This window comes from Triticum dicoccoides, chromosome 4B, assembly GCF_002162155.2.
Source record: "Triticum dicoccoides isolate Atlit2015 ecotype Zavitan chromosome 4B, WEW_v2.0, whole genome shotgun sequence".
NCBI lineage: Eukaryota > Viridiplantae > Streptophyta > Magnoliopsida > Poales > Poaceae > Triticum > Triticum dicoccoides.
The window spans coordinates 32,024,194-32,038,316 of record NC_041387.1 but is presented as its reverse complement, the minus strand read 5'-3'; the positions used below and the strand labels follow the sequence as shown (position 1 = coordinate 32,038,316).

The window sequence follows — 14,123 nt, the reverse complement described above, 5'->3', positions numbered from 1 at the left end:
TATCAGTAGTGTGTGCTATACTGATATAACCATGGGAATCGTACAAGTCTACATCATGGAAGTGAATGCGTGGTAACATGATCTTTTTTTTTTGAAAAACAACACCTCTATTAATTAGAAACAATGGTTACATTGTCTATAAGAAGAGGTACAATATTTTCATAGGCTTCTCGAACCAATCCCTTGTCATGGAACATTTCACGAACCTAGCAAGTTCATGAGCGAAAGTCCTATTCTGATCTCGAGCTCAAATGCACCACAAGAAAATAAAAAATATATAGAAAAAATTCTAAAAAAATGATGATAAAATTTTAAAAATGTTTTGTATGTTTAACAAATTTCAGCATGAAATGACATTCGTGGAAGTTGTGGCAAACAAAAAGTACTCCAAAATGTTTTCAAAACTAGCATGTTTGGAGCATCGCTTTTTTCATGACTTCCTCGAATGTGTTTTCGTGTTTGAAATTTTGCAAGCATACAAATTTTTTGTCAAAATTTACCACAAAATAATTTCAGAATATTTTGAATTATTTTACTTTTCTTTTACTATTCATCAGGGTGCATTTGAGCTCGGGAGCAGATACTTCACGTCCATTCATGAGCTACTTTATTCGCTTCCCTATTACAACGTTCAAAACTAGTAAGAGAAAAATCACCTGCCATAAAACAACAATCATCAAAAACTGCCGTCGCCACTCCTGCAGAATGTCCTCTATTCTTCATCGTGTCAATAACTTCCATGTTATCAGAGTTAATCATGAGACGATTGCAGCCTGCCTTTTGTGCCATAATAAGTCAAACCTAAGCGCCAACGCTTCCGCTGTCAAAACATCAGCACACCAATCAATCTTCCAATTTCCTTCAACAATGAATTTTCCTTTGTTATCCCTGATTACATCACCGATTGTGCCCCTAAGCAGATCATGAGCATCCACATTCAGCTTAACAAACCCCTTAGGAGGTCTGCTCCATCCTCCATTTCTCCTAGTAGTATTAGGGGAGTGGGCAGTTACATAGTTTGCCGTTATAACTTGAATCCCCATCGAGGTTTCGTACGCCCCTCTTGAAACTTACCCTCATGAACCAGCTTACATCTATCACATCATAAATGCCAAGAAGTTATAGCGATCAATTCACGCGCATTGAGGCCCAAAATAGATAGTTCTTGCTGTGACATGAGTAGTTATTCAAGTACTGCCTCTCCCGCATGATCAATAGCACAAGCTTTCTTAATCGCGTTGTACATCCCCAACTTATCCCACACTTTTTTTGCCTTCCGACACAAAAACAACATGTTTTATATCCTTTGGCCCATTCGAGCATGATGGGCAAATGGGCAAAACTTTCATGTGTCCATTGGCAAGCGTAACACGACATGCGAGGATTTGTACACCAAATAAATATTTTTACCTTTGCTGGACAAGCTAATTTCCAGATCTTATCCCAAATAGGATTGACCTTGCTTCTACCCATACCATTTGTGTATTGCAATTTCCTCCCGTGTTGTTGTTTCCATTCCTTCAAATAAGCTGATCGAGCAGTGAATAAACCATTTTTTGTATTCAAGCAATGAAATCCGGCATATTATGCATAGGGAGGGGAATCACAAGGACTCGTTGAGCATCAATTGGCCACAACGTTTGTCTCATCAAATCTTCATCTCAAAAATTCATGACGGGATCAATAGGATCATAATAAACCTTTGGCAGAAGGTGCCCTCGTCTAGGAGTAATAATTTTCCTATTTGCACAATTCGGGACCTAAGCATTTCGCCAAATATCAATAGTTTGTCCATTTCTAACTCACCATATATAACCATTTCTGAGAGAGTTGACTCGCACCATAATGTTTGCCACGTGAAAGAGGAGCCCTTTCTTAAACTTGCGTTCATCAAAGCACCCTCAGGGAAATACTTGGCTCTCAAGATTTCTGCACCTAAGGAATCAGGATTATCCAAACGACGTCAAGCTTGTTTAGCTAACAATGCCAGATTAAAACAATTTATATCTCTAAAGCCCATATATCCTTGGTCTTTTGGAACACACATCTTTCACCACGCCATCCAATGCATCCTTTTTTGATTGTCCTCGTCACCCCACCAAAATTGCGACATCGCGTCAATGATTCCTTTGCAAATTTCTGTAGGAACTTTAAAGACAAAAATGGCATAGGTGGGAATAGCTTGTACAACAGGTTTGAGCAAAATTTCCCTCCCTCAGGAGATAATACTTTTTCTTTCCATGCACTATTTTTCATAATAATTTATCAACCAGGAAAATAAAACAACCACTTTTGTCCATACCCACATTGGCAGGCAAACCCAAATATTTATCATTGAGTGCTTCAGTGAGAATATTCAAAATAGTACAAATTTGCGCCTTGTCTTCCACGTTTGCATTGGGGCTAAAAATATGTTAGATTTTTTGACACTTACCATTTGCCCAGAGGCGGCACAATAAGAATCCATAACTAAGCTCAAAGCCTCCACATTCATGGTGTTGGCTCGCATAAGGATCAAAGAGTCATCGGCAAAGATCAGATTGGAAATTGAAGGGGCGTCTCGGCTAACCTTAATACCGGGAATATCACCCTTCTCCGTGTTAGCTAAGAGGGAGGTCAAGCCCTCCGTACATAACAAGAACAAGTAGGGAGAGAGAGGACCCCCCTCCCCCCCGGGCCTCAATCCTCCAGTAGGTTTAAAACTCTCAGTCTCTTCAACATTAAAACGAACTCGGTACTCCACAGAGGATACACAAATCCACCCAATTTTCTTGGAATCTCAGTTTCAACAAAATTTCCTTTAAATAGCACCATTCCACTCGGTCATATGCTTTGTGCATGTCCAGTTTGATAGCATACAAGCCTTCTTTACCCGCCCTTTTCTTCTTTATTGTGTGGGAACACTCATTTGCCACTAAAATATTTTCTGTAATCATTCTTCTAGGCACAAAAGCACTCTGAGTTGGGCTGATGATATCTGATAGAATTATCTTCAAGCGAGCATCAACCATTTTTGAAATAACCTATACACCACATCGCAGAAGTTGATTGGTAACATGATCTGAATTTACTTGTTGAAGCAAAGGTTAGGATTTTAATTCATTAGAAATTTTCTTATGGATACCCCTATGACCATGTACTTGTTGAAGCAAAGGGTTAGGATTTTAATTCATTAGAATTTTTCTTATGGATACCCCTATGACCATATGAATCAGGTTGTATAAATAGACATCCTACTGGATAACTCAAACCAGAGGAATTTTGAAAGAATTGTAACACGAGATTGGTTGCATGAACCTCATCTCTCTTCAAATTTCCGTGAATTTCAAAGAGACGATCCAAAGAGCTGGTTTAGCAGTTTTCGATGCATTGTCACAGCAAAATAAATATGTGGAGATTATAAATTACGCTGAGGATTTCCGACAAATATGTGAAGTACATCCTACGCAATCCCATTCCGATTACGGTTGTGTTTACCATTATTGAACCAAAGCCTAAGGAACAGAGGCCACCCTAATCATTACTTTTCCTGTTTCTATGATCGGAAATCCTATAAACCGAATGAGCCCTTAGAAATTGTTTGAATCCAAGAGGCGTTAAGATATGTGAGTGGCATGCTCTTCAGTCTATAGCTACTAGATGCAAAGCTAGCGAAAAATTTCATATATATCTACATACAAAGTGTCAAGACGTTTAGATCCAAATAATGGTACAAGCCTTCGATCGAGAAAAAAAAAGACATGCAACCTTTACACCAGTAGAAAACACCATATATATATGTAGACTTGTAAATAAGCACATTGTGATTGTGATTCATAGATTGTGCCCTGGTTCGAGGCTACCCAACACATCAGGAATGGAAGGCTTGAAGGCATGCATTGACATACACGAACTAGGCTTGATCTTCCTCTCTACCATTCTCAGTTACAAGCCCTTACCCTAACTCTATCGTACCATGAATGTATCTCCTACGTTTTGAGATCAACATCTACAGTACAACCGTTGTAATCAGTACACATTCCTTACAAAAACGACGAAAGTAACAACAACAACCCTAAACCATTGAGCGTATATACAAAGACTTGTGGTACATAGCTACTATACTTTGCACATGAAATTCTACAAGTGTATATTCAGTCGTACGTACGTGGTGAGGTTTCTGCTCAAAACTAGCAAGAAAAAACGAGAGCTACGTAGGTGAAGTAGTATTTTATTAGCGGATTATCGTTCGAGCATGCACAGGCATGCATGCATGCATGCATCTGCATCCACGGACGAACGGTCGAGCGCTTGCTTTCAAAAACGGAAGCGCCCGTGCGCGCCGCCGTGGCCGTGGCCCGCGAGCACCATCGGCGGCCGCGGCGGCAGCGGTGGCAGCGCGGTGCGCTTCACGAACCGGCCCTTCATCCGCGGCCGCTTCTCGGCGTTGAGCTTGCGCACCTCGTACCGGATCTTCTTGGCGAACAGCCGCGTCCGCCGCTTCTCCCGGTACCGCGACACCCGCGCCTCCCGCTCGCCGCCGGTCACCGCCGTCACCGCTGCGCCGAGCCCGAACCCCCGGCTCCCCGCCTGTCCATGCCAAGCAACAGATCGAGCTTGATTAGACGACAAGTTTATGTGTACAGAAGTGAAATAAGTGCATAGATCACATGTTAGGAGCAAGGACAAGTGCTTACCGGTAACTCCAGCCAGGAATCATCACCGGGGTCGATGTGGGGGCGCTCGCCGTAGAACCACGGCGAGCCGCCGTCATGGGCCCAGGAGTCGATGACCCTCTCGTAGTCGAGCTTAAGTATCATCCCCGAGTCCGACCGCTTCCTTTTCCTGTCCTCTAACGACTCTTGCTCCGGCGCCGGCGCCGCGGTGCTCTGATCATCGAAGTCCGCCATGTCGAAGTCAAGGTTCAGCTGGGGCTTCTCTTCGTCCAAGAACCGCAGGTCGTCGAACCCCTCTTCTACTCCTCCCATGAGCAGGCTCTCCATGTCCGCGGCGAAGCTGGCGAGCTCCATGTCCGGCACGACGTCGAAACCGGTGAACCCGTCTGCCGCCCCGGCCACGCCCGAGGCGTACTCCGACGACGGCTGCTTGGCAAGCGACGAGAAGCAGCAGACGGCGGGCTTCTGCTCGAGAGGCTCCCGGAACTCGTCGACCGGCATGGGGTTGTAGAGCTCGGCGAGCATGGGGTCGAACACCGGGACGCGGTACAGGAGATCCTCGTCGTCGACCTCCACGCCGTGGACGTCGTCGTTGTCACCCACGATGCCGGAGCCGGAGTCCTCCGCCTCGAGATCGGGGACCGCCGAGGCAGCCGCGGCCTTCGCGGCGGCGGGCGCGCCGTGCTTGCCCACCGTCCCGGGCTTGGACCGCGGCGTGCGCGGCCGGCGCTTGAGCCCGTGCAGCCACGCGGGCTCGTCGGGGTCGGCGTGCTGGAGGGAGGAGGTGGCCGCCGGCGAGGACGAGGAGGGGAGGCGCACCCGGTGGTGGCGCCGCGCGAGCGGGTTGGCCGAGTGGACGGAGGCGTCGCACGCCTGGCACAGGTAGGCGTCGTCCGCGGCGCAGTGCCACCGCGCCCGCCGCCGCATGCAGCCGTCGCAGGCGCGGGCCGCGCGCGCTCCGATCGCCGCGCCGGCGCTCGCCATCGATCTCGTCAGGTCAGACACGAGCGACCGAGCTAGCTAGGCACCCTCGCGCCTGCCCCGCTGACACTAGCTCAGTAGAGTTAAGCGAGCGCTTAACCCAGAGCAGTGTGGGGTGAGAGGTCGGAGCCCTTTTCCTCTATTAAACCGCGAGCCCGGACGGCGACCCCGGGCCCACGCTGCAGCGCCCGTGGGTTCGTGTGTGGGTGATTCGGGTAAAAGGGCGGGCCGGTGGGCCTGGCAGGGCCTTTTCGACGACGTGGCCCGACGGGAGTGGGCTGGAGGGGAGGGGCGGGACCCAGGGAGGTGGTTATCTCGAAGCTGATTGGCTGGCGGGCGCGCGGAATCCGGAGAGGATGAATTCTATTGGGCGAGCTGTCACGCCGTTTGGATTTCCGGCGGGCCCCGTGGGGGATGGGCGACGACCATGGGGCTGCAGCTTGTGATGGTGCTGATCGCTGGTGACTCATCATCAACCCGCGTAGAATCATGATCTTTTTCTCTTTTGAAATGAGCCCTTTTTTGGAATCTTTTTCGAACAAGTTTCAAACTTGTTAGGGCGCCAAGGTACAGTTAGCTTGACTCGACAAGTTGATACATAAGACTCTTTGTGAAGCGAAGGAGAGTGCACGAGATTACACTCACACGCTAAGGCCAGTTCTTTTGCTGGCTTCTAGAATAAACTACTCCCTACCCACTTTATTCTTGAAGCCTAACTAAATTTAATTGTTTAGAAGCCTACTAATTAAGACTTAACTAGTAGGCTTTAAAAAATATTTTTTGTTGGGCTTATAGAATAAACTGGGTAGGGGGCAACTTATTCTATAAACCTAAAAAGGCTACCAAAAGAACTGGACCTAAGTCACAGAAGCCACAGTTTTGGACATAATCCTAAGAAAGCAACTTCATATTTGAAATTGAGCTATGATGCTTTAGGTCAATAGATAAAAAAAAGCAAAATAAAAAAAGAAATATAGTGCCTCCATTCCCATAAAATGAACGCCGCACAAAGGTAAAAATCCCGCAGCAAGAAATCCTATAGGAATACTGCAAAAATCCTACAAACCACGTGAACCCTTTAATGCAAGAGAAACACAATCTTGGAAAAATCAGGCATTCGGAGTTTCACGCTTACAACCAAGCCTAAATTATTATTCGCAAAAAAAACAAGCCTAAATTATCACCAAAAGACAATTAGCTAGCAAATCATCCTTCACACAAAATTAATATATAATGGTTTTATTAATGGACATGCATGATTGATGCAGAGACAAATGTTTATCCTCCTATTTTTCAAAAAGTATAATGGTGGTTTAAATGCAATGGTGGTTTAAAAGAAGGATTTAAGGTAGAGAATCATCCGACTTTGCTTCCGGCAGAAGGCACACGAAAATGTGTGTTGCACAATTAATCACAAAAATATGTGTTCCGCAATTAATCAGGCAAACCACAATTTGGGGGGCGGGCAAGAAGTAGTTGTGTTGTAGACGTGCATTGCGGGTACTGCTAACTTGATTGAAAGAAAATAAGAGGGACCCGATTGCTTCTTTTTTAATAACATGGACCTGATTGCTTTTTAACTTACATGGACCTAATTGCTTTTAAATAAACTTACAGGGACCCGATTGCCTTTTATTTTTTGTAGGGGCCTGCATATGGGCTCCACCTTCTTTTTTTAATAACATGGACTAGATTGCTTTTTAACTTACATGGACCTAATTGCTTTTAAATAGAACTTATAGGGACCCAATTGCCTTTTATTTTTTGTAGGGGCCTGCATATGGGCTCCACCTGTCATAATGGTCAAAGCTAACGGAGTTAACTTTTATGCCACGTCAGACTTGACAAGTGGACCCAATCTGGCACAACTGCAGTTAAAATAACTAACATGATCATTAGTGCAACATGGTAGTTTTTAAATTCACAAACCAATTTTATGGTAGCTATAAGAGATTTTTTTAAAAGTTGGTAGTTTTCCAGAACTCTAGCCCCAAATGTGGTAGTTTTATGCTATTTACTCAAGATATGATAGAAGAAATCATTGGTTGCCTCTCAACACAACATTTGAGACATATGGGATTTGCATAGGACAAAAGTTTATTAAAAGGAAATTGGTCCGACGTTGGTCGCTCTTTCCCCTTTTGAGTTATCGATTCATTCTGTTTGACGTCAATGATGTGGAAGCTCTAAGATACAATTTTACATATGATTGACTGGAGATGTCCTTGCATACGATACACGTAAGCAATACATCGATGTTATGGCATGCCATACAACACATGGTAAGTAGGTATATCTTTTCCTCTGCAATTCTAGCCTCACCAGCTCCGTACAGCTGTAAGTGCATCAAGTGCCCCTAGTGGTTTTGGAGTATTGAAGACAAATGGGTTAAGGAACTAATGTGTTGGTGAGTTTAAACAAGAGTTATTGTCCCTGAAGATTTGGTTTAATCGAAGAAAGCGGACCCCTAAAAATGTATTTTTTTCAAGTGAAGAATTTGGTGCGGCTGTGAAGAAATTGATGTGAAGACTTGGAACCTTGAAGACTTTATTTTCATAGTTTCTTTTTCTTCTTACTTGAGTCATAGGAAACACCGTACTGTTAAAGGGGGTCTAGGTCATACATCTATCATATTTCCGAAGTGATGCTCAAACCTATACATACTCTTGCCGCATCGAGTAAAGCCTTTAGAAATCTCCGGCAGAGCTAACGAACTTGCTAGCGAGAGAGACACAGTTCTTCTAGTCGCTGACGAATTTGGACAGTCTAAGGAGTTAGGATTTCACCAGTGCGATCTGCCTACCGTGAGGAAACTGAGTGCCCCGACGAAACTGAGAGTTCAATTTTTTGGCTGTTGTTGCACCACTACCAACTGTCGATTGGATTCTTATCCTGACAATGGTCATGTCCGAAGGAGCATCTATGACACTTCATATCGGGTTGACCCTGACTATAAATAGCCGCCCCCACAACCACTTGTTGGTTAGCTGCTCTAGAGAGAACTTGACACTTGTCATTTGAGAGCAATCGTTCCTCTAACGACTTTGCGAGAAACCCAAGTGAGGAAAAACTCAACCAGAGCCAAAGTGATCGAGTATCACAAAAGAGTTAATATGTGTGATACGACACCTGATACTTTTGAATACTGTCACTCTTCCAGACGGTTAGGCGTCATGTTCTGAGAACCCAAGAGTATTTGTGATGTGCTGGTGAACAAGTTTGTGAAGATTTTGGAAGTCTACCTTGAAGACTTATGATGAGTGATTGGGCGAGGTCTATTGTGACTTTAGCTCAAGAGGAATATGTGAAGACTTAGTGTCTTCGGAGTTCAACTCAACCGCCTCAACCATACAAACAGTTGATACATCAACTAGAACTAGTCTACCAAATCATCGTGTCATCTCCGAGCCTAACTGGTTTCAAATTCCCCACCCTTTACTTTAAGTTATTCTGTTGCTGAATAATATGTGATCTACCTTCTGATGAATTTGAACTGAAGACTTTCATCATTGCTATTTTTCTTTTATTAGTTCATATTCTATATGCTTGAATGCATGTACGATTACTTGTTCTTCACTTGTATGTATCCTGTATGCATGACTTTTGTTTCTGTGATGACTTAGTTCCTCTCGAGTTTATATTTCTTCACTCTGATCTTCGTCAAATTCATCAGATTTTGACAAATTTATAAAAATCTCCCATTCACCCCCACTGGGAGTAAACCTGCTCTTTCAATTGCTATAGAGCAAGGTACTCCCTTGTTCTGTGTGATTGTGGTTTAACCAGCTGGAGTTTTAGCTATGTCAACTGTAGGTATGATCAAGGTATCTGTTGCGTGTCACATCTTTGATGGCACGAACTATCCCTACTGGAAGGTCATGATGTGAAAGCATCTCTTGGCGATGAATAGTGAGCTATGGATAGTCACTGAACTGGGATTAACTGACTTCCACAAGATGGATAGTGTCGATGACATCCGCAAGGACACTCAACTTGATGCTCGGGCAAAAAACGTCATCTGCTCTCGATTCACCAAGGATGAGTTCACTCGCACCAGCCATCTGAGCAACGCAAAGCTCGTTTGGGACAGGATCTTTGACGTTTATGAAGGAGCCTACTGCTACCTCTTGAGCATGCGTTGGTTTTTCCCTTGAAGAGGAAAGGGTGATGCAACAAAGTAGCGTAAGTATTTCCCTCAGTTTGTGAGAACCAAGGTATCAATCCAGTAGGAGGCTCCTCAAAAGTCCCTCATACCTACACAAACAAACAAGAACCTCACAACCAACGTGATAAAGGGGTTGTCAATCCCTTCACAGTAACTTGCAAAAGTGAGATCTGATAGAGATAATAAGATAAGATAAATATTTTTGGTATTTTTATGATATAGATTGGAAAGTAAAAGATGCAAATAAAAGTAGATTGAAAACTTATATGATAAAAGATAGACCCGGGAGCCATAGGTTTCACTAGTGGCTTCTCTCAAGATAGCATAAGTATTACGATGGGTGAACGAATTACTGTTGAGCAATTGATAAAAAAATGCATAGTTATGAGATTATCTAGGCATGATCATGTATATAGGCATCACGTCCGTGACAACTAGACCGACTCCTGCCTGCATCTACTACTATTACTCCACACATCGACCGACTCCTGCCTGCATCTAGAGTATTAAGTTCATGAAGAACAGAGTAACGCATTAAGAAAGATGACATGATGTAGAGGGATAAACTCATGCAATATGATATAAACCCCATCTTTTTATCCTCGATGGCAACAATACAATACGTGCCTTGCTGCCCCTGCTATCACTAGGAAAGGACACCGCAAGATTGAACCCAAAGCTAAGCACTTCTCTCGTTGCAAGAAAGATCAATCTAGTAGGCCAAACCAAACTGATACTTCGAAGAGACTTGCAAAGATAACCAATCACACATAAAAGAATTCAAAGAAGATTCAATTGTTTCTCATAGATAAACTTGATCATAAACCCACAATTCATCGGATCTCGACAAACACACCGCAAAAAGAGTTACATCGAATAGGTCTCCAAGAAGATCGAGGAGAACTTTGTATTGAGATTCAAAGACAGAGAAGAAGCCATCTAGCTAATAACTATGGACCCGAAGGTCTATGGTAAACTACTCACAACTCATCAGAGAGGCCTTGGAGATGATGTAGAGGCCCTTCATGGTCGATTCCCCCTCCGGCGGAGCGCCGACGAAGGCTCTAAGATGGGATCTCGCGGATACAAAAGGTTGCGGCGATGGAAATAGTTTTTCATGGTGCTCCTGGATGTTTTCGGGGTACGTGGATATATATAGGAGGAAGAAGTATGTCGGTTGACGCTCGAGGGGCCCACGAGGGTGGGAGGCGCGCCGAGCACCCTTGTGGCCGCCTCGTTCGCTGCTTGACGTCCACTCCAAGTCTCCTGGATGTCGTTTGTTCCAAAAAGATCGCTCCTGAAGGTTTCATTCCGTTTGGACTTCGTTTGATATTCCTTTTCTTCGAAACACTGAAATAGGCAAAAAAAACAGCAATTCGGGCGGGGCCTCCGGTTAGTAGGTTAGTGCCAAAAATGATATAAAAGTGTAGAGTAAAGCTCATAAACATCCAAAACGGGTAATAAAATAGCATGGAACAATAAAAATTATAGATACGTTGGAGACGTATCAAGCATCCCCAAGCTTAATTCCTGCTCGTCCTCGAGTAGGTAAAAGATAAAAACAGAATTTTTGATGTGGAATGCTACCTAGCATAATTCTCAATGTAATTTTCTTTATTGTGGCATGATTGTTCAGATCCAAATGATTCAAGATAAAAGCTTTTAAAACATAAAAATAGTAATACTTGAAGCATACTAACAAATAATCATGTCTTATCAGAATAACATAGCCAAAGAAAGCTTATCCCTACAAAATCATATAGTTAAGCCATGCTTCATTTTCATCACACAAAATACTCCCATCATGCACAACCCTGGTTTCAGCCAAGCAATTGGTTCATATTTTTTAACGCGCTTCAGCTTTTTCAACTCTTACGCAACACATGAGCGCAACCCATGGACATAGCACTATATGTGGTATATGGTGGTGGTTGTGAAGACAAAAAGGGAGAAGATTGTCTCACATCAACTAGGCCTATCAACGGGCTATGGAGATGCCCATTAATAAATATCAATGTGAGTGAGTAGGGATTGCCATGCAACGGATGCACTAGAGCTATAAATATATGAAAGCTCAACAAAAGAAACTAAGTGGGTGTGCATCCAACTTGCTTGCTCACAAAGACCTAGCGCATTTTGAGGAAGCCCATCATTGGAATATACAAGCCAAGTTCTATAATGACAAATTTCCACTAGTATATGAAAGTGACAACATAGGAGACTCCCTATCATGAAGATCATGGTGCTACTTTGAAGCACAAGTGTGGAAAAGAGATAGTAGCATTGTCCCTTCTCTCTTTTCTCTCATTTTTTATTTGGTGGGCTTCTTTGGCCTCTTTTATTTTTTTTGTAAAGTCCGAAGTCTCATCCCGACTTGTGGGGGAATCATAGTCTTCATCATCCTTTCCTCACTTGGGACAATGCTCTAATAATGAAGATCATCATACTTTTATTGATTTACAACTCAAGAATTACAACTCAATACTTAGAACAAAATATGACTCTATGTGAATGCCTCCGGCGGTGTACCGGGATATGCAATGAATCAAGAGTGACATGTATGAAAAATTATGAAGGTGGCCTTGCCACAAATATGATGTCAACTACATGATCATGCAAAGAGCAATATGACAATGATGGAGTGTGTCATAATAAACGGAACGGTGGAAAGTTGCATGGCAATATATCTCGGAATGGCTATGGAAATGCCATAATAGGTAGGTATGGTGGCTGTTTTGCGCGGCATAATAAAGGCTAGCAAAGTGGAAGGGTGGGTGTGCGTATATCCATGGACTCACATTAGTCATAAAGAACTCATATACTTATTGCAAAAGTCTACTTTCCCTCGAATAAAAGTACTACTACACATGCTCCTAGGGGAAGGGTTGGTAGGAGTTAACCATCGCGCGATCCCGACCTCCACTCATAAGGAAGACAATTAAAAGAGCACCCCATGCAACAAATTTGTCACACAACTTTGACCATACGTGCATGTTACGGGACTTGACAACTTCAACACAAGTATTTCTCAATTTCATAATTACCCAACTAGCATGACTCTAACATTACCACCTTTATATCTCAAAACAATTATCAAGCATCAAATTGATCATAGTATTTAATGCACTTTCTATGATAGCTTTTATTATACCCAACTTGGATGCTCATCATTCTAGGACCAAATTTATAACCATAGCAAATACCATGCTGTTCTAAAAGACTCTCAAAATAATATAAGTGAAGCATGAGAGATCAACAATTTCTTCAAAATAAAGCCACCGCCGTGCTCTAGAAAATATAAGTGAAGCACATAGAGCAAAACTATCTAGCTGAAAAGATATAAGTGAATCACATAGAGTATTCTAATAAATTCTAAATCATGTGGGTCTCTCCCAAAAGGTGTGTACAGCAAGGATGATTGTGGTAAACTAAAAAGCGAAGACTCATATCATACAAGACGCTCCAAGCAAAACACATATCACGTGGCGAATAAAAATATAGCTCCAAGTAAAGTTACCGATAGACGAAGACGAAAGAAGGGATGCCTTCCGGGGCATCCCCAAGCTTAGGATTTTTGTTGTCCTTGAATATATTGGGGTGCCATGGGCATCTCCAAGCTTAGGCTCTTGCCACTCCTTATTCCATAATCCATCAAATCCTTACCCAAAACTTGAAAACTTCACAACACAAAACTCAACAGGAAATCTCATAAGCTCCGTTAGTGCAAGAAAGAAAAGCCACCACATAAGATACTGTAATGAACTCATTATTTATTTATATTGGTGTTAAACCTACAGTATTCCAACTTCTCTATGGTTCATACCCCCCGATACTAGCCATAGATGCATCAAAATAAGCAAACAACACACAAAAAACAGAATCTGTCAAAAACAGAACAGTCTGTAGCAATCTGTAACTTTCAAATACTTCTGGAACTCTAAAACTCCTACCAAAATAGGAAGTCCTGGAAAAATTTTCTATTGATCTACAGAAAAAAGAATCAACACAAAATCACGTTTCTGTGATTTACTAAAATTATTCTCGTGCGCGCAAAGTTTCTGTTTTTCAGCAGAATCAAATTAACTATCACCGTTGGTTATCCTATAGGTTCTACTTGGCACAAACACTAATTAAAACATAAAAACACATCTAAACAGAAGCTAGATGAAATATTTATTACTAAACAGAAGAAAAAAGTAAGAAACAAAAATAAAATTGGGTTGCCTCCCAACAAGCGCTATCGTTTAACGCCCCTAGCTAGGCATAAAAGCGAGGATAGATCTACGTGTTGCCATCTTTGGCATTCAATTCATAAGTGGCTC

General features: G+C 42.8%; 1 protein-coding gene across 1 annotated transcript; it reads right to left on the bottom strand.

The window, feature by feature from the left end:
* Positions 1-3,758: 3,758 nt before the first annotated feature.
* Positions 3,759-5,768, bottom strand: LOC119294810 (zinc finger protein CONSTANS-LIKE 16-like). The gene is made up of 2 exons (XM_037573081.1): positions 4,677-5,768; positions 3,759-4,569 (listed from the first exon to the last, which is right to left on the bottom strand). Exons 1-2 carry the CDS (start codon positions 5,637-5,639, stop codon positions 4,297-4,299), a joined length of 1,236 nt encoding a protein of 411 aa, XP_037428978.1. The 5' UTR covers positions 5,640-5,768; the 3' UTR covers positions 3,759-4,296.
* Positions 5,769-14,123: the final 8,355 nt, after the last annotated feature.

Excerpts from the sequence above, each read along its gene's own strand:
- LOC119294810 (XM_037573081.1), bottom strand. The coding sequence starts at position 5,639 with ATGGCGAGCGCCGGCGCGGCGATCGGAGCGCGCGCGGCCCGCGCCTGC. Across the intron at positions 4,570-4,676 it reads ATTCCTGGCTGGAGTTACCG|GCGGGGAGCCGGGGGTTCGG; the intron begins GTAAGCACTTGT and ends TGGCATGGACAG.